Below are 21,947 nucleotides of genomic sequence, written 5' to 3' on the forward strand. Positions count from 1 at the left end.
TCCTCAGCTGAAAGTTGCACCCCCAAGCATTCAAACGAGTTGGTAGGACCTACAGTAAGTGGTCTGATTTTCAAAGCTGATCTAAAGCAAAGTGCAACCCCTCCTCCCCTGCGTTCTTTCCTGTTGCAGTATATCACGGAATAGTTTGTTGGCACAGCTGCCTCCAGGGTGGGGCCAACAGGTTCAGAAAGCCAGGTTTCAGTCAGGCAGGCCAGATCAGAAGACTATCAGATCATGTATGATTGCTGTTTTGTTGTTTATTGATCTGACATTGCAGAGGACAGCCTTGATGGGGCTACCCTGGGAGCTGAGGTCTGAGATTGAGGACTCCAGGAGGGAACAGTCTCCAGATGTGTGGCTGTCATCTCTGCTGGATTGTGCTGGAGCTATTAGGGTTGTTGGCTGGGTGTACTCTGTAGATTTTGTCACAGAGTTATTTTGGTTCTGCAGTGAATAACGTCTTTTCCCACGTCCCCTGGATCCTCTCTTTGTCTTTCTGTAGATTCCAACAGACTTAAGTAGAATTATTGTTGATTTGTCAATTGGATATATATTTGTTGGTTGGTATACAGCTAGAAGTGTCTGTGCTGAATAATGATGTTTACACATTAGAATGGACAAGAGACAGCTCAGGGCTCCTGCTAAGAGAGGCCCTATTTAAAGTCAAGGTGTGAACTTTCTCAGCTGTGGCTGGTATCCTGCAGAGATCAAAGGGCCTGTATAGACTGAATTGTCCTTACACAGAGATGTATGGATGGACAGCATGGATTTGTAAACAATGGATTTGGGAGGTGATCTGATGGCGATCTATTGGTGTGGGGGGGTGATCAGATTGCCCGCAAGGGGCAGGTTAGGGGCTGATTGATGGGTGGCAGTGACAGGGGGTGATTGACGGGTGATTGACGGGTGATTGACAGGTGATCAGGGTGATAGATGCATACAGTAAACAGGGGGGGGTGGTCTGGGGGGGGGGGTCTGGGGAGAATCTGAGGGGTGGGGGTGATCAGGAGGGGGCAGGGAGCAGGGGGGGGGATAAAAAAAAAATAGCGTTGACAGATAGTGACAGGGAGTGATTGATGGGTGATTAGGGGGGTGATTGGGTGCAAACAGGGGTCTGGGGGGTGGGCAGGGGGGGGGGTCTGATGGGTGCTGTGGGCGATCTGGGGCAGGGGGGGGAGAAATCAGTGTGCTTGGGTGCAGACTAGGGTGGCTGCAGCCTGCCCTGGTGGTCCCTCGGACACTGGGACCACCAGGGCAGGATGCAGCCTGTATAATACACTTTGTAAACATTACAAAGTGTATTATACACTTTGTATGCGGCGATCGCGGGGTTAACATCCCGCCGGCGCTTCCGTATAGCCGGCGGGATGTTGCGGCGAGCGAGCGGTGACAGGCGCCGGCGGAGGATCGCGTCACGGATGACGCGATCGCTCCGCCCATGCCCTTAGAAGGACCGCCGCCTCTGTGGGTGAGCCGGTCCTTCAGGGCTCCACTTCCCGGCCGCCTCTGTGCGTTAGGCGGTCGGGAAGTGGTTAAGAAGAATTAGTATTTTTTATTCTTTCTTAAAATGTTATTATAGAAGTGTGATGAACTAGGTAAGTTTTTTGTAGTAGTTTGTCCTAAGGATATTAATTGAAACAGTGAATAATCTATTTGTTTTTTGGTAAAATGTTGAGATACAAGTTGATTGTCATTTTTTTCTAACATCTATCTTAAGGTGGCCACACACCATACAATTTTTTAAATATCTGTTCAATTTAAGAATTGCAATCAATTGTTTCTGAAAGATTGTAACATTTCAAAAATATGACCAATGTACTACACACCTATGTTCATTTTTCCCCAATTATGATAAAAATGATTGGAAAATCTGACAAAATTGCTAGGGTGTGTATATTAACCACTTTACCCCCGCCCGTACGAATTTCTCCGTCCCTTTTTCCATCCTTTAACCCCCAGGGACGGAGAAATCTGTACTTTCCGTGTTCCCGACGCTGCCCGCGCTCCCGCTCGTAAACACGCCGCCCGCCGCTAGTAAATACGCCGCCGCCCGCTCGCCCGGAGATCAATGAACGGGAAAATCCATTCCCGTTCGTTGATCTAAGCCCCACAATGATCTGCTGCTCTCCTATGGGCAGCACGATCATTGTGAGAAAAAACTCATGTGTCCAGCCTCCTTATACTTCCTCCAAGCTTCCGGAAGGAAGCTTGGAGGTCGCATTAAAACAAAAAGTTACTGTGGCCATCTTGTGGCCAAATAGTAAACTACACCCTACACATTTTTCACATACAAATAAATGATTTTTACACAAAAAATTAACTCATTACCTCCCACACTCCCCATTTTTTTTTTTTTTTTTTGTAATTAAAAAAAAAAATCCAAAAATTTACAATTAAAAAAAATACATAAATAGTTACCTTAGGGACTGAACTTTTTAAATATTTATGTCAAGAGGGTATAACACTGTTACTTTATAAACTATGGGCTTGTAATTAGGGATGGACGCAAAACTGAAAAAATTGCACCTTTATTTCCAAATAAAATATTGGCGCCAAACATTGTGATAGGGACATAATTTAAATGGTTTTATAACCGGGACAAAAGGGCAAATAAATTTCATGGGTTTTAATTACAGTAGCATGCATTATTTAAAAACTATAATGGCCGAAAACTGAAAAATAATTTTTTTCCCCACATTTTTCCTATTTTCCCATTAAAACACATTTAGAAAAAAATAATTCTTGGCATAATGTTCCACCTAAAGAAAGCCTAATTGGTGGCGGAAAAAACAAGATCTAGTTCATTTCATTGCGATAAGTAATGATAAAGTTATAGACGAATGAATGGAAGGAGTGCTGAAAGGTGAAAATTGCTCTGGTGCTCAGGGGGAAAACCCCTCAGTGGTGAAGTGGTTAATAAATTGTCAATCTAACACACACCATACAATCTTTAGAAAGATTGAAATAAAATATCTGGCATTCCGGATCGATAAAAATCGAAGAAAATGGGAATTCCGATCAGATTTTTCAGTCGAATGAAAAAAAAAAAAAAAGCTTTCGATTTTTTCGGGAGATCCGATCGTTTTTATCAAATTGACGCAAAATCGGATCATTTTATTGTATCGTGTGTGTCCACCTTTATGGTGGCCATACATGGTACAATTTTTTCATACAATCTTACCATTTCTATGTAATATAAGGGAACTGTCTAAATTATCCTTTCAGTATATTCACTTAATTTATCCCTTATACTACATAGAAATGGTAAGATTGTATGAAAAAATTGTACCATGTATTTTCTTTTCTTAGTTAGATGTTAGGGCTGGTACACACAGAGCGGCTTTTTGTGCGTTTCAGATCCGCTTGCGGTTGCGGACCCACTTGGTCAATGCATCTCAATGGGGTGGTGCACACCAGAGCGGGAGGCGTTTTGCAGAAAGGAATCCTTCCGGGGTGAGGCATTTTTTGGATTTCGGATGAGTTTCTGCCTCCAATGTTAAGTATAAGAAAACCGCAAAACGCCTTTAAAACCGCTTGATCTAGCGGTTTTTGATGCGGATGCCTTTTTTAGAATAATGCGCACATCCAGGTCAAAGTGTACTTCCTGTGTGGCAGATTTGCATGAGGGATTGTAGAGTGCGCTGGAGGAAGATGGCAGCAAGGTGGTTTACCACTGAAAACTAAATTATTTATAAAAACAACACAGAACTGTATGATAAGTCATTGCCTGGATATGAAGACCACCAAAGGCTTCATGAAATCTGGAACATTGCCAAAGATTTTCTGGGTGAAAAATTGAATACTTTGAGCCAAAAGGGCAAGGATTCTAAAAGTAAGTATATTTGTACAGTATGTGTTTTAAGTTCTTTATTTCTGCACTTTGCCTACAATATTTGCTCACCCCTCCCCTAAATGGCTAATTATCCAATTAGAAGTGTCATTATCACAGGTCTGTTGCAATGCTGTTCTCTCTATAGCCATCTCTCATTATAAACAGCACGTACATGTGTGTGTATGTATTCACATGTATTATGAAACAGGGTGCTATTTTACACTTTAGAGTGTAATGAATGATATAGCCATACAACAAGGTTTAACGAATGTTTATTTGCACAATAATGATCATTAGGTAATGTAAGTAAATAGCACCCTGCAGGTTTTTAATTGATTAATGTTATGGCACAAAATAATCTGCTAGTTTATCTCTGTTTTGAATGGCAGAAATCGGACCACGTAAAGTAGCTGGTGGTAAATTTTGCAGAGCACTGTTTGTAATATCCCCCTCTTCCTCCTCCATGTTCATGCCATCAGTGTTCTCACATAATTATGCAAAATACATGTTGCCTTCACAACTGTTATAGCATACTGTGGTTGCATTTTTAAGGCAGTGTGATAAATCCGCCATTTGTTTTCAAGAATTCCAAAAGCACATTCTACTACTTGTCTGGCTTTGGTCAGGCGGTTATTAAATACAAGTTTTTTCTGAGACATATCTCTTTGTGTAGAAGGTCTCATAACATGTTCAGACAGTGCAAAAGCCTCATCAGCCACAAACACACACGGGTAAGGTGGTTCTAGGGTGTCAGGCCAGGGGCGTGGTGGTGGTAAAGTCGTCTGGCCCATGCGAAGCTTCAAGCCAAATCGACTGTGCTGGAATACTGACGAATCATGGGAACTACCGTAAGTGCCAACATCGACATATATAAATTTCAAATTAGGATCCACCACAGCCATGAGCACAAGTGAGAAGAATTTCTTATAATTGAAATACAGACTGCCAGTGAATGCAGGCATAACCAGTCGAACATGTTTCCCATCCACTGCTCCAAGGCAGTTAGGGAAATCATGTTTCTGCCAAAAAAGCTGCATGTTAGCCTCCCACATAGGTACATCAGGAGTTGGCATAAATTCTGGTTGCAGTACTTTCCAGATCAATTTGCAGGTGTCCAAAACTATGTATCGGATTGTACATCTTCCCATGAGGAATTGGTAATGAAGTGCTGCATATGAATGCCCTGTTGCCAGAAGTCTGCAAAAGAAAAGAAATAACATGTATGTTTATTTTTATTCCTAGTTGGCCTCCTGCGGACAAGATGAAAGTCGGTGAGAGATAGTTACAAAAAGGAGATAGAAAAGCAATATCATGAATCCAAGAGTGGGTCTGAAAGTTCACAACGAACCAGATATAAATATTGTGGCATCTTAGAATTTCGACGAAAACATCATGAACCTGCTGAGTAAGTATGGCGCAAATGTTAACCTATTGCAATGTTGTCAAAATTGCCCGCTAGAACAGTGAAGTAAGTATTAGCCCCAGAATGAAATTAATTAGTGTGTAACGCATAATCTGCTATCAGACAAGCAAATCTATTGGAGGACGTATCTTAATGGAACCATGGAATAGGTACTTTTTAAAGTGAATCTTACATGACAGGAATATGGACTGTTCATTACCCAACAATACCAGTTGCCTGACAGTCCTGTTGATAAGTTTGGCTGCAGTAGTGTCTGCATCACACAACTGTAACACACATCTACCTAAAACATTCCAAGTTTACTCAGTGCAGCTTTGCTCTATGCTTGATCAGGGGCTGTGCCTAAAAGCTATGTACACAAATTCTCTCATAGACAGGCAACTGCTATTGTTTGCCAATGAAAGATCCATAGCATTGTGAGAATATATTTGCATTTACATCCATGGCCACTATTACACAAACTAATGTTGTGCTTTTCCCTTACCAAAGAACTGAAGATAGCCTACCACCTCATCCTGAGGAGGACGAATTAGAGGTTACCCCCCACACAAACAGTGATTTGGAAGGTGAAGAAATCACTGCACAGGATGGTGACACAGCTACAGTAGATGACAGTGACGCTACTACACCAGATCACACACCACACAGCCCACCGAGTATTCGGACACGCACAACTCTCAGGTGTAGTAGAGGTGTGAGGCTAGCTACACAAGGCAGGAGAATAGGAAGAGGTATGAGCAGGGCTGAATACGATCAGAAGCTGATTAGTTCAATAGAAAAGGCTGTGGATCATATGGAGAAGCGAGAGGATGAAATGAAACAACTAAAAGAGCCATGCACACAGTATCTTTTAAGTTTGGTGCCATTATTACAAAAAGTGCCACCTGATAAACAATGGGCAGCCAGACATGCCATCTCTGAGACACTGGGGAAATTTTTAATACCTGAGAGCCGTGCGGAAGACAATGTGCACAACTACTTGCAGCAACCACACCTGCCTGCTTCCAGTCAACAATATAATGTATACCCACAACTCTCTTACCAGACGCAACGTAGTTATGACCCACCGCATTACCCACCAATGCATATGCCAAACATGCCATATGGTCAACAGCCTCATTACTCTATGCCTCCACCTCAGCGCCCTGATCAAGGTAGTAGGTTTCATACATCTATACATAGTGACTCTTCAGTGTACACTGATTTAACATCTCACAGCCAGCCACAAACAAATGCTGAATCAGCTACACCTGCTTACAATCATGGCCCTGGTAGTATGTGTGATTTGCTATCACAACATGACTAGTACTTTTTTTATTCGCACTTTTATATTTTGTGTTATGTTTACATTTTTTCCTTAACCACCCTGGCGGTAATGACGAGCCTGGCTCGTCCACAGAAACCTGCTGAAAGTGGTAATGACAAGCTAGGCTCGTCAATACTGCCAGGGAGATTTCCTGTTTCTCTGTGCCGCCAGCTCCACTTTTCCCTCATCAGAGGGATTCCCCAGGATGGCTGGATGCCTGTCTGCACGCTGTGGGTAGCGATCTGTGCTACCCCCAGCGTGCAGAACTAGCATCCAGCCACCCTGGGGAATCCCTGTGCAGCCAGCGGGGCAGAGTATGTGCTGGCTATGAGGGCGGGTAGGGGGGATCCCTCTTCTATGTGTGCGGATGGCCGAGCGGGGGCTCCCCCTTCTACGCGGGGGGATCCCCTTCTATGTGCGCGATGTCCGGGTGGGGGTTCCCCCTTCTAAGCAGGGGAATACCCCTTCTCTGCGGGTGGATGTCCGGGTGGGGGATCCCCCTTCTAAGGGGGGGGGGAAACCCCCCTTCTATTTGCGCGATGTCCGGGTGGGGGCTCCCCCTTCTAAGCAGGGGAATACCCCTTCTATGTGGGCGGATTTCCGGTTTGGGGGATCCCCCTACTTTGGGGGATCCCCCTTCTATGCGGTGTGCTGTGGGTGTCCCCCTCCTCCCATACGATCCCCCCCCCCCGTCTGAAGCACCTTGAGGTGGGATCTACTCACCCGAAGGCTCTCTCCTGCGGCGGCTGGCTCACTTCCTCCTCCATTGCCGAAGTCCCTGTCTGTGTAGTTACAGTACGAGGCTTGGTGACGTCACCAAGCCTCGTACTGTAACTACACAGAGAACGAGACTTCGGCAATGAAGGAGGAAGTGAGCCAGCCGCCGCAGGAGAGAGCCTTCGGGTGAGTAGATCCCACCTCAAGGTGCTTCAGACAGGGGGGGGGAGAGATCGTATGGGAGAAGGGGGACACCCACAGCACGCCGCATAGAAAGGGGATTCCCCCAAAGTAGGAGATCCCACACCCGGACATCCGCCCACATAGAAGGGGTATTCCCCTGCTTAGAAAGGGGAGCTCCCACCCGGACATCGCGCACATAGAAGGGGGATTCCCCCCCCCTTAGAAGGGGGATCCCCCACCCGGATATCCGCCCACATAGAAGGGGTATTTCTCTGCTTAGAAGGGGAATCCCCCACCAGGACATCCGCACACGTAGAAAGGAGATTCCCCCCCCCCTTAGAAGGGGGAGCCCCCACCCGGCCATCCGCACGCATTCAAAGGGGAATCCCCCCCTTAGAATAAGGAGCCCCCACCTGGCAAGGCCATCCGCACACAGAATGGGGATCCCCCACCCACAAACCTGGCTCCCTATACATCTGGCTCGCTATACATCTGCCTACCTATACATCTGCCTACCTATACATCTACCTACCTATACATCTGGCTCACTATACATCTGGCTATACATCTGGGTTTTATACACACCATTGGCGTGCTGATCCCTCGTCGTAAACCTCTGATAGCTTCCCTAGTGCCTTCTTCCATGTCCCTTGCCAGATTTTTTCTTCTCCCTCGGCAATGACATGTCCCACGCCGATCGGCATTGATGACACCAGGGTCACACATCAACATCTCAATGCAAACACTTTTTTTTTAATGGAATTCAATACAATAACCTATATTGATTTCAATATAAAAAAAAACTAAACGATTACACAAAAAAAAAAAAACTTGAAAATTATTTGAAATTAATTGAACCACTTTTTGCACATAAATCCTGGGGAAATTGAACGCCAGGGTGGTTAATTTACATTACCTCAATGTTATGAGGAGTCGTTCAGTTGGTGTGATTGCTAGGCGAAAGTTAGTGTCTTGGCGTTGAAGGGCATCCTTCAGTTTGGCCAAAAGGACATCAAAACTGCAAAACAATAGCATGCTTACGTTATTATATAATGCTGCTTGTTATATAAACATTTTTCATTTGTGGCATATTGCTTTTGTGGATGAAAACCAAGTATGGGCACCACATGTCCAATATCATATTTGGGCAGAAGAACAAACAAAGCAAAAAATGTGGTTCAAACATTGCTTCATTACTGTGTCCTAGATGCTGATTGTTGCTTGACATTCATATACTTAATTAAGTATGCTCCAGGAGTATGTAAGGTCATATTATGCTCCAAATCATATGTGTTAACAATGGATATATACTATAGTAGTTACTGGTTTCAGGAAATGAGCTGGAGGCCTTATGCATTGAATGCATAACACACTAGGAACAAGTATAAGGGTAATTTGGTTAGCTCATGTATACACCTGATTGATTAATGTGTGGTGTTTAAGATTTCAATCAAACACTGTTAACTAAGGGACAAAAAGTGTTTCAAATTGCATTCCTCCACAAAATACTTAGCCACATGTTAAAGATAATAGAAAACTAATCTTACCTGGACACAGACATTCGGGTGTAGCCAAAAAACTTGTCTGGATGCTGCCTCAAATCTCTATACAGTGTCCTAAATTGACCCTTCCGGCGCCGCTGTTGTAGCATGGGATGCACCCAGTATCTCCGTGTCCTTGGCCTACGTCTCATATATGCTGCTACACAGAGCAATAACAGCACATCAGGAAACATTTTCAAAAACAAGTAACTCTTCTCTCGAAACCAGTGTCACCTCTCCTCAACTAATCCACAATGTTGTGAAGGACCCCACCCTTTTTATATTGGTGATTTGACTTCAATTGCTCAATGTGCTTCACGTGTCCTCAATATATCTCACTTTAACCCTTTGTTTAAGGTATTTCAGCCTCTTTACATGAAAAACGCAAAACGCTACCAAAAACGCTATCAAAAACGCACGCAAAAAGCTACCAAAACGCGTCATCAAAATAATAAAAAGCGTTTCAAAAAACGCTAGCGTTTTGCAGATCTGCTAGCGTTTTTTGGTGTGCACCAGGCCTTAGAGGTTAGTAACTAATGAAATAATAGGTTTGTCCCTATTTTTTGTACTAAATAGTATTCGGAAATGTGTATATAAAGTGTGTCTTTAATCAGAAGGGTTTTTCTCCACAACCTAATGCCCTTAGTTTAAATTGGATTAATTAATTGATGCCATTCGTCACCCAGGTCTATATATGTGAGTAAAGTTTCCCATACTTCAGAACAGATTTTGGAGTTTTTATATAAATGTCCAAAAGAGGTTCAGACAATTTTTCATAGGCAGTACCGTAAAATCATGTATCGTAGTTTGGGGCCAATTTAGGGGGAGGCCGGTTGACTTGTCTGTATTTTTGAGATGTGAGAGGAGACCAGAGTGCCCTGAGGAAACCCACGCAGACACTGGGAGAACATGCTGACTCCTTGCAAATATTGACTAGGTAGGGATTTGAACCACATTGCAAGGCGAGGGTACTACCCGCTACGCCACCGTGTTGTCCATAGTTTAGTTTACAGTATATCCTAGTTTATAGTTTATAGTGTAAAGAGAATTCATTGAGGTTTTAGTCTTACAACCTAATACCCTTAGTGATATGATAACAATTGTCACTCAGATCCATAATGTGTGTGATTAGAGTTAAAGTGCTACCACATTTTAATAAAGTTAGTAGTGTTCACTTGAACAGAATTTTTATGGACTATTGAAGTAACATTTTACTCCAGAGACCTATGAATATATATATATATATATATATATATATATATATATATATATGATATTTAACGGTTTACTGCAATCATTCGTAGACATGTTGAAGTAAGGTTTTGTATTGCTCATACGTTGTTAGGGAATATTTTAATTAAACAAAAAGAAGGAGAAGTAAAAAGGCGCTACTCTGTCTCCCTATCCTCCCAATCAATCAGCTGCTTAATTCTCAAGGTGTGGGTATCCCTTTAATCCCCACCAAACATAAAAATAGACAAAAAACAGAGAATAGCGCTCGTATCCAAGTTTGTAATTGATAGTTTATTTATCTATACATAAAAAATATCTAGCCGTTGGAGTTAAAACCATATAAGCATAAAGGGTTTCATATACAAGATCACTTCAAAAGTATCCCCTCCTGCATATGTCTTCTAAAAAAAATAATAATAATAATAATAATAATAAGTGGAACAATATAACTTCATTCATGCCATACACACTGTCATGCATACCATGGAGCCACCTGAATCTCTAATAAAAATTGCCCATAAAAAATTCTCCAGTAAAATCCGTGTAGATAAGTGTATTGGCCCAATCCGCCTATGCGTTTATAGCAGTCCCCTCCGTTATCTCAGAGTGTCTATCCACCTGCCGCAAAGGACGCTTTCAATCACTTGTGCGTTCAGTCACTTACGCGTCTTGCAGCTTTTCTAATTTTCACATGCGGGCTCCGGCCGGTAGCCTCGCAAGCAGGACTCCTCTCTCTTTCCGTATCGCCGCTCCCCCGGTATGGCGTCCGTTTGCAAGCTCCTTACAGCTCCGTGCGCTCCGGCTGCACAGCTTTCCGGGTGATTGGCCAGTTGGGAGTGACGTCATTTCCCTTTCCGGGCTCCTGCGTTCCAACCAGCGTTCCAATGAGATTTCCTGCTTTCAGAACTCCCATATGCAACCATGCACCTTGTACTGTACGTGCTTTTGTTGCAGAATGTAGGAACACTGCGTGGATGCTCCTAGAGCCCTTCACATCGACATGTTTCGATAGTATACGACTATCTTCATCAGGATGAGGGATACCCACTGGCCACCACTTCCTGCTTTTTATAGACATCCAATCTATCAAATCCCCACCTTCCCTTAAAGGGTGAACTCCATTCATTACTCATAGTTGCCCTCAATTCTCTAAGTCTCAATTTTTCACCCTCCATAGATTATTTTTACATTTTAAGCGTTTTAGGCCTTTATTGGGCATTTCTTGAGCGTTTTTAGGCATTTATTGGGCATTTTTCAAGCATTTTCTGGACATTTTTCAGTCATTTTTTGAAAACGTCCTCCTAAAAGCTCCCCCTCTCCCTCCATAGAGACCCAGGTGATCCATGCACTCAGGTGGCTCCCATTCATCTCATTGCAAAAAACCAAACATCTCCCATTCTTCATTTAAGCCATTAGGTACCATAGTGTTTAGATTAAAAATCCATTGGCTTTCTTTTCTTGACATTTTTGCTATGTAGTTTCCCCCTCTGGGGTCTCTCCGGATTATTTCCAATCCAAAAAATACCACATTATTCAATTTGCTTCCATGGTGCTGTCTAAAATGTTTGGAGAGGGGATGCCCCTCCCAACCCTTCAAAATATTATTAAAATGTTCCCCTATACGCTTATGCATTTCCCTCTTTGTATGTTCTATATACCTTTTGCCACACGGGCATATAAGGCAATATATAACCCCCCTGGTGTGACATGTTATTAATTCATCAATACTGTATATTTCCTTCCCCTCCTTTACTTGTAAAATTTTGGCATATACCTTAGTTCTATGACAGTTCTGACACCTCCCACATCTTACAAACCCCTCCCCCTGAATCCTTTGTAGGTCCCCTCCATTATGATTGGCCGTAGCTATTTTCAGGCCTATATTGCTTACTTTTCTAAACACAAAAGAAGGGTACTCTGGCAATATTTCCCTCAAAATTTTATCGCCTTTCAGAATCCCCCAGTGCTTTCTAATAATCCCCTTTACACATCCTATTTGTGAGTTGTATTTCAAATTCAATCTCATTGAAAAATCTGCAGTATCCTGCTTTTGTTTTTTTTCTAACAATGTTTTCCTCTCAATTATCCCCACCTCCCATTTCACTTGTTCCAGAGCATCCTTCTCATATCCCTTCTCCATAAATTGTCCCGACATTATATCGGCTTCTTTTTTATATTGCTCCTCCTCTGTACAATTCCGTTTAAGTCTCATGAATTGACCTTTGGGAATGTTCTCCAACCATGCCGGTAAATGGCAGCTGTTGGCCAAGATGTATCCATTCACATCTGTGACTTTCCTATAGGTTCTAGTTTTCAGTTCCGCTCCCTCTATATAAATAGATACATCTAGAAAATTAACTTCCCTCTCACTTATCTCTGCTGTAAACTTCAGCCCCCAATCATTATTGTTTATTTTATCCACAAACTTCCCCAAAGCATCTGTCGAGCCCCTCCAGATGAGCAGGACGTCATCTAATTTTCCCGCATGTGAAAATTAGAAAAGCTGAAAGACGCGTAAGTGACTGAACGCACAAGTGATTGAAAGCGTCCTTTGCGGCAGGTGGATAGACACTCTGAGATAACGGAGGGGACTGCTATAAACGCATAGGCGGATTGGGCCAATTCACTTATCTACACGGATTTTACTGGAGAATTTTTTATGGGGAATTTTTATTAGAGATTCAGGTGGCTCCATGGTATGCATGACAGTGTGTATGGCATGAATGAAGTTATATTGTTCCACTTATTATTATTATTATTATTTTTTTTTTAGAAGACATATGCAGGAGGGGATATAGTGGAGAACTTTTGAAGTGATCTTGTATATGAAACCCTTTATGCTTATATGGTTTTAACTCCAAAGGCTAGTATGTATAGATAAATAAACTGTATAGATAAATAAACTATCAATTACAATATTTTAATTAAAACTCCTAACAGATAGATATTTTATAAAAAAAAACCACACACCTACTTTTTGTTGAAATGCTGCCTCATTCTGTAAGCCTCTGATAAAATCCTCCATGTCTTGCTGGTCTGGTCTGCCAGTAGAAAAAATAAATCTCTCTCTGCGCCACACAGAGAAGGGGAAAAAATGCACCTTCAAGCCACAGTGTTAAAACAAAACGCAAATGCTGACATTATGATTCAAATGTTTCTAAATATCACTGTTAAGGAGATATTGTATCTGATCTTAGTTTTGTAAAACTATGAAGCAATCTTACCGGTCACCATGATTTGCATAAAAACACTGAGGTCATCACAGTATCTGTGTGTGTATGCAGTAACTGCATATACTTACAGGAAGCCATTTAAGGCTATACACATATACGTCTAAGTCACTCGTTTCCAATTCCTGGTTTTAGTAAGAATGTATGTTTTTTCATAATAAGCCCAAAGTCACTACACTCAGCATAGAAAGATAAGATATGCTCATTCCCATAAACATAGTTTTTACTTAGTTTAAACTTCTTTTGATAATAAATAATGATACAAACTTCAAAGTAATTTTGAGGTTATGACAATTATACTGTATATTTTTTTTTTACTGTTTTAAAGAAAAAAGTCAGTCTCCTGAGTGAGACTGTCTGTATTTATAGTCTTATAGTGTGCCGATTAGAAATTTTGTCTCTAACAGAATTTTAATTTCAGCTTTGCTTGTTCAATAGGCCAGTACCTATTTATTTAGTAAGGAGATCTTGGGCTAATCTCTCTAGTGTTGTTCTTGCATATATAATGTGTTCCAGGGACGACGGTAGTTTTAGCACCTTAAGCCTGCTATGGGAAAAGGACGCTATAAATGTTCTGTGTTTCATGTTTATTCGTATTTCGTATATGTTGACCTGGCTGAAATTCCTGAAAGGGACCCAGTCCTATTATAGGATGACAGTACGGGGCCCAGTTCATATTATTCCCCTCATATTATAGTCTGTGACTAACTCTGACCAAATATTAAAGTAATATATGGTCAAAGGGAAGGGGGGGGGGGGGGGACTGCGAGGGGGGATTTTAGAATATGGGAACATTTTGTTTGTTGTCTATACACATGTCCTGTCTTTTCCAGGCCTATTGGTCTGTGTCTGATTTGGTTGGTAGGCGTTCATGTCATTCCATTTAGTGGTATAGTAAGAAGGGGTTGGATATTGCACTAGGGCCACCCAAACTCTTTAAATACATTACTACCTATGGTTTGTAGCATGATTGTCGAATGTCAGGTATGATGGAATGAGAGTGTAATGGAAGAATGAAAAATGGGAATTCATTATGGTTTAAAAATCCATTGGGAATTTATCCTCTCTGCCATGTATGGAGTCACATACTCGCACAGGTATAGCGACGTCATACGAACGGAACAGAGTATTGTGAGAGATCCACTGGGATCATAGAAGATCCACTATGTATGTTTTGAAGTTCATGGAGGAGAGGATGAATAGAATTAGTATTAATAGTACTAAGAGAAAAAGAGGATTTTTGCAAATGTGAAAAATGTTGCTCGCACTTTTTTATTTTCCTTTCTTCACAGAAACAACTTGGCAGACACCTATCCTGCGGAGGGTAAAAGCTGACTACCTGACCAGAGCCCATCCGGAGGTAATATGATCAGGCATCCATCCAGAGGGAGCCTGACCAGAGGCATCCATCCAGAGGGAGCCTGACCAGAGGCATCCATCCAGAGGGAGCCTGACCAGAGGCATCCATCCAGAGGGAGTCTGACCAGAGGCATCCATCCAAACACATTCATTGCATCAAACCTATCAATGGATTAGGAGCATACATCCTGACGTCCTCTCCTGGGACAGACAGTGCATCTTACCAATCGCACAAGGGAGCTAACGTTATGTGTCCATGTGCACCATGCACATACACCAGCATAAGCTGTGTGCATGCTGACAAACACATACAGGGGAAGGAGGGAGTGCACTGAATTAGACTGTGTTTGCATGTCTGCACTATGCATGTTACAGGGCCAGAGTTAGGACACCTATGTTTACCTGGGTACTTCTGCGCAGTATAAGTGACTAAGCCTAAGAATGCATTCTTCTGTGAACTAAAACCCTGGCTTTTAACTTAGATGTAGGGATAACAGTTGTACCTGGATGAGTGAATCTGTGAATGCATTTGTTTGAACATTTGCATGCGAGAGTGCGAAGGGTTAATAGATTTTTGCTGTTTTCTAGCCACACTCCCTTCAGCACCTCGCTTTCCTTATTATTTAATGTCCTAACTAGAGGCGATGTGCCTGGATATATGTATATTTTTATCTTGAGACTATCTTTACAGAGGGATGTCCTACTGGATCCACTGACAGAGTAAAATATAAGATTGGGTGAAGCAGAACGACTAAGTCCTGAATTCAGAATTCCAAGAGTGATTGGAAAAAGACTTTTCATCAAGTGGACAGTAACAGCGTGCTTAGTCGCATCCCCTGATAGAAGTTTCAAAGTTGTTTGTGTCGTCTATTGAAGAATGGAACAAGATCTGGATCTTAGACCCAGGAAGATTGTATGGATTGTGGGCCATTCTTATGTGTATTGGGCTCGGAGGAAAGCTATTGATAGTAGCTATGGGGAAAATCTTGGTTTATCTAAAAATAACTTTTTGATTTATTGGTTCAGCATTATTATTATTATTATTTAGTATTTATATAGCGCCAACATATTACGCAGAGCTGTACAGTGTATATACATATCTAGTCACTAACTGTCCCTCAAAGGAGCTCACAATATAATCCCTACCATTGCCATATGTCTAGATTATGTAGTGTAAGTACTGTAGTCTAGGGCCAATTTTTAGGGGGAGCCAATTAACTTATCCATATGTTTTTGGAATGTGGGAGGAAACTGGAGTGCCCGGAGGAAACCCACGCAGACACGGAGAGAACATACTAACTCTTTGCAGATAGTGCCCTGGCTGGGATTCGAACCAGGGACCCAGCGCTGCAAGGCGAGAGAGCTAACCACTATGCCACCGTGCTGCATTAGAGGGATGTATTGGAATAGGAGTCCTTTTAGTATGGCTAAATCTGAAGGTAGACATCATTACAGTTGTCCTGTTAGTCCTGACCTTGCAAGAGTAACTATGGCAGCGATTGTTATTAGTTACATCTTTTTCTGTCTTGTTTTTGTGTCTGTATAGCCATTTACCATTATTGTGGTAAAAAGTCGATTAGCTTGCATTCCCTTCCCATACTAAATCAGGGTCTGTTTTATCTGTTTGTCTGAGCAGGCATAACAAGCTATAGTCGGTATGATTGGTGTAATGGACTACAATTTCACAGCACCACAGTTGCCTTGAGCAACCGGATTGGTATATTTAATATGGGATTATTTGAAGGTCAGAGAGGTTGATGGTCTCATACAGCCTTGTTCCTGCTGTGATTTGTGTAGTCTCTTTCACAAATATGTCCTGTACTGGGGCCTGCAGCTACATTTGTCTTGCTTAGTGAGTTCTGGCAGTACTCCTGTATTTCTGATCTCAGCCTCTGTACTCTGGGCATTAAGGCCTGAGTATGATTGTAGTTGGGTTGGTGTTCTCTTTCCACCCCCTGTTTTAACAGGAGTGTGTAACTTAGAGTAAAGACTACAGAGATAACTTGGAGTACAGTGGTTGATGGAAGGTGAGAAGTGTGCCATGCCTCACAATCAGTTTGTAAACTTAATTGTATAGTTTAAGACCACCCTCTCCCAAATCTCATATCTTGTTGCACAGCCAACTTATGCAGGAGTTAATTGCTATCATAAGGGTTTTTGACCTTGGCTTATCTGAGGTTTAGTATTTAGACAAGCCCTTTCTAAAATAGAGTAGATGGAAGTTTCTCTTAAAATAAGTGCTGAGATAAGAACGCTCATATTGGTCTGAGAGAAATATTTCTGCCACGGGTTAAGTTAAACACATGAGTGAACACATGCAGCCCACGTAAGATTTCTGTTAGATTACATCAGGAAAAATTATTGGGTTTTTAAAGAGAACCCGAGGTGTGTTTAAAGAATGTTCTCCGCATACAGAGGCTGGATCTGCCTATACAGCCCAGCCTCTGTTGCTATCCCAAAACCCACTAAGGTCCCCCTGCACTCTGCAATCCCTCATAAATCACAGCCGTGCTGAGAGGCTGTGTTTACATCTGTAGTGTCAGTCTCGGCTGCTCCCCCGCCTCCTGCATAGCTCCGGTCCCTGCCCCCGTCCCTTCCCTCCAATCAGCAGGGAGGGAAGGGATGCAGGTGGGGACTGGAGTTCTGCAAGAGGCGGGGAGAGCAGCAGACTGACACTATAGAGATAAACACAGCCACCTCTGACAAGCTGTTTGTCAGCAGCTTGGCTGTGATTTATGAGGGATTGCAGAGTGCAGGGGGACCTTAGGGGGGTTTGGGATAGCAACAGAGGCTGGGCTGTATAGGCAGATCCATCCTCTGTATGCAGATAATATTCTTCAAACCCACCTCGGGTTCTCATTTTTTGATAAGTTTTGTCTGATTTTTCTGATTTGTTTGACCATTAGATTGGCCAACATTGTTTAATTGGTTGTTTAAGATTAGTTGGCTAATCATTTGCTTTGTTAGAGTTATTTTTACAAATAACTATTCATGTTTTGTCCATTATTTTGTTAGGAGACTGTGACCAGAATCTCGCCCACTGATGCTAGTTCTGCGTAAAGCTAGATAATTGGCATTAGTATGATTATCTTTTTCAGGAAGATACAATTAGATTGTATCCAAAGAAGCAGGAATTGGCATCTCCCTGATCTGTTTAGACATTAAATTAAATCATTAGTTTGTTAAAGGTATTTTACAGACACTTAACCATGTTTTTGTCTACTACTTTGTGCAACCTGATCATAATCTCACTTATTGTGATGCTAGTTCCACTGGAAAGAGAACCAGTGGAGCTCAGAGTCATAATTCCATCTCCCAGGGTGCTAATCCGGAGGGGACAACGCTAGTGTAGTCCGTGTAGCCATTTTTCCTTTGGAAAATGTCTAAAAAGGAGGTAATTGTAAGCATAAGCATATACATTGTCAGCCATTTTGTCCTCTGCTGCCATGTTATAAACCTGTATAATATTCTAAGCTTCTCTCTAGCTACAGGTTAAAGAATGTATCTTTCATGCACCACTTCACATTCACTTCTGCTTTTCTGTCCCTCTCTGGGCATATAGGAAATTCTTAAAGGATACCACAACTGAACGTTTGTGGTTAAAATGAGTGCAGCACTGTATAGGGTGTAATGCGCACATACCTACTGTTCCTCCCGCCCCCCCCCCCCCCCTCCGTCTGCCGCCGTTCACACTCTATACACTCCGGTGTGCGGCGACTTGTTTGACCTCTGCCCCGGACATACTGCGCACACACTGCACCCTGTGTGCGCAGTATGTCCTTCCCCCTTCACTTCTGGCCGGCGCACAGCGCAAGGCTCAGAAGCTGCTGTCCCCTCTGCGCTGCGTGTGCGCTCCATTACACCGAGCGTCACATGCTAATTATGTGACGCTCAGTGTAATGGAGCGCAGACGCAGCGCAGAGGGGACAGCAGCTTCTGAGCCTCGCGCTGTGCGCCGGCCAGATGTGAAGGGGGAAGGACAGAAGTCAAACAAGTCGCAGCACACCAGAGTGTATAGAGTGTGAACGGCGGCAGACGGAGGGGGCGGGAGGAACAGTAGGTATGTGCGCATTACACCCTATACAGTGCTGCACTCATTTTAACCACAAACATTAAGTTGTGGTATCCTTTAACCACATTGGCTTGGCGAAACCGAGAGTAGCTTTGGGCGTTCACCCTAAATGTCAGGACACCTGTAACATCTGCCACATGTTTTTATGGGGAATTTCCTCTGTAATTCGGTGAAAGGTTCCTTATCTATTGAGTCTGCGCAGCCTACATAATTTGTGTATAAAAGGATATTTGAGTCTCATTAAAAGTTAACCTGTGTTCCAATTACAACATTGTGTCTATCTGTCAGTGTGGGAGACTGAAGATGGCGCCTGAGGGGTAGCCACGGCAATACAGGGCTCCGGCTCTTCTTTTATTTTCTTTTATTTTCTTTTTGTCTTCTTTCCTCTGGACTTCGTCCACGCTCGAACTCCACGGAACACGGCTATCCATTCCATGGCCGCGGTCTGGCCGTGTTCGCCCTGGACGTCTTTCCGCAGCCCAGGGGCTGCACGTGGACTGCTGCCCCGCCGCAAACCAGATTGCATCCTGGAAGCACCAGGGAGAGCTGCAGGGGAAGCCGCTGACCCGGACCCGATCCCAGCATGCACGTGATCCGCACGTGGACTACTGCACTGCCGCTGCCTAGGAGACCAGGACGCTGCAGGCAATGCACGAGCAGGAGGCCAGGGTTTCACTGCTCCCCTGGCTGTACGGGGCCCTGCCATGCCAGGAACTACCTCCAACTCCCACTCCATCGGACCAGCATGAGGCCAACGCTGTTCTGATCAGCTCTCCATGCGGGAAGATCCAGTGGGCGGCTCTTGTAGTAGCTCTCTGGTCTCCTCACCACGCTATCGGACCCGGACAACGGTAAACTTCCTCTCCCAGGACACGGATCTTGGAGGCAGCAGAATGGCACAGGCAGCTCGCCTGCCGGGACCAACACAACAGGCCGCCACACAATCAACAAAGCCGGGATTTGGCTTGGCTTGGAGCCCATCACAGGTCAGCTCTGCCCCATTCCCAGCAGCCCTGCACAGCCTTGGAATGCAGGCTCCCCGCCACCATTACTGGAGCTCTGTTGTGATCCCCGGCCCTTGCTCCATCAGCCGACTACTACTATGCCAGCACAGTAGCAACAGCTCCTGCTGCCACTGGCATCTCCCAATTTCCACATTGATGTTGGACTAGCGCATCTACCGTGGCACCAACCAACCTTGGATCTACTGGACTGGACCAGGCCGTAAGCCTGAAGCCATTTTTGCAACATGGCCACAGGGGAGTGATTGCAGGGCCAGGACTGATTTAAAATTTTGAATAAAATTAAACATAATCTTTCGTTTCTTAGATTAGTTGATACATGGAGAGTAAATCACCCCACGGAAAGTGATTTTACATTTTGGTCAGCAGTACAAATCCAAATCCACTAGAATTGACTACTTGTTTATAACACAACAAGATCTCCCTAAATTAATTTCAGCTAAAATTGATTTACGTACAAGATCAGATCACTCTCTCATTACGCTGACCCTTGCATTGGGGAACAAACAGGAAAAAGATTATATCTGGAGATTCTCAGCCCAAATTTTAACGGAAACAGGGGTTAATTCAAAAATTAAGGATGATCTTGAGGCCTTTTTTGCCATGAATGTTACACCTGAGGTCAGTAGTTCATCTGTGTGGCTAGCTCATAAGTGCACTATGAGAGGGGTTCTCCTTGGGGAGCAGTCCAGATTGAGAAAAGAGAAAAGAGCTCATTAAGACACCCTTTTTGAAGAATTACATCAGCTTGAGCTTTTAACCACTTCGCATCCAGACCTTGTTTTCCCCTTATTGACCAGAGCAGTTTTCATGCTTTAGCTATGTCCCTTTTTAATCAGCCATAACTTTATCCCTACTCACGACAACTAAATGATCTAGGTATCGTTTTTTTCAGGACAAACTAGACTTTCATTGGCGGGTATTTTGTCCCTAGACCAAAAAGTTTTCTATGCATTTTAATGGGAAAAAGAGGGGGAAAATGAAAAAATGCATTTTTGCTCAGTTTTTATCAATTCCAGTTTAAAAATAAAAAGTGCCACAGAAGATTAAAACATGTCACCAGTATTCTGTCCCCCAGTATAGATAGCAAAATGTGTCCCGAGTATCAGACCCCCCCCCCCCCCCCCCCCTATAGCCAGATGTGTCCTCAATATCAGTCACCCCCAGTATAGCCCGATGTGTCCTCTGTTTGGCACCTCCCAGTATAGATCGACAGATGTATCCCCAGGATTACTGCCCCTCATAACTAAATGTGTCCCCAGGAATAGTGGTCCCCCATTATAGCCAGATGCGCCCTCAGGATTAGCGGGTGCACCCTGGATTAGGCCCCCCCCCCACCATTATAGCCAGATCTGCCCCCAGTATAAAATTATGCACATAATTAAAATTGTATCCCCTCTTACTTTATCCTCCCCCCCCCCCAGCTGCACATTTTACCCCCCACCAGGGGTTCAACAACCCCCATAAGGGCCAGCCAGATGTCCCACCCCCCACCCAGGCAGCCCCCTCGGTGGCAAGATCTGTAAAAAAAAAAAAAAAAAAAAAAAGATTAGAAAGCAGCTTGACTCACCTTTTCCTGTTCCAGCGATCAGCCTGCAGCCCGAGCCTCCGATCGCCGCTCTGCACGCAGCCCTGTGATGCCGGTTACCGGGTCCCGGCTTGATGACGTCATCAAGCCGGGACTCGGCTATTCAGCATCACAGGGCTGCGTGCAGAGCGGCGATCGGAGGCTCGGGCTGCAGGCTGATCGCTGGAACAGGAAAAGGTGAGTCAGGCTGCTTTCTAATCCTTTTTTTTTTTACAGATCTGGCCACCGAGGGGAGAGATGAAGGATCACCGCTGTTTGCTACAGCGGTGATCGCTCATCCGCGAGGGGGTTACTAATTGGCTACAAGGGAACATTTTCCCTTTCACCAATTAGTATTGCAGCTGTTAGTGCCGGGAGGTGCGCTCTGAAGCGCACCTGTTCCTGCACAACAGGGCTGCAAGCAGGTCAGTATATCTACGTCGCTGTGGCTTGCAGAGAGCC

The 21,947-nt window shown here is 43.6% G+C and overlaps 2 protein-coding genes across 2 annotated transcripts in view; both read right to left on the reverse strand.

The window, feature by feature from the left end:
* RARS1 (arginyl-tRNA synthetase 1) overlaps window positions 1–21,947 on the reverse strand; it is a 687,757-nt gene that overhangs the window by 473,927 nt on the left and 191,883 nt on the right. The window lies entirely within an intron of this gene.
* Window positions 4,129–9,155, reverse strand: LOC137564080 (uncharacterized). Its single transcript, XM_068277416.1, has 3 exons — window positions 9,009–9,155; window positions 8,378–8,479; window positions 4,129–5,029 (listed from the first exon to the last, which is right to left on the reverse strand). Exons 1-3 carry the CDS (start codon window positions 9,152–9,154, stop codon window positions 4,300–4,302), a joined length of 978 nt encoding a protein of 325 aa, XP_068133517.1. The 5' UTR covers window position 9,155; the 3' UTR covers window positions 4,129–4,299.

This window comes from Hyperolius riggenbachi, chromosome 3 (assembly GCF_040937935.1).
Source record: "Hyperolius riggenbachi isolate aHypRig1 chromosome 3, aHypRig1.pri, whole genome shotgun sequence".
NCBI lineage: Eukaryota > Metazoa > Chordata > Amphibia > Anura > Hyperoliidae > Hyperolius > Hyperolius riggenbachi.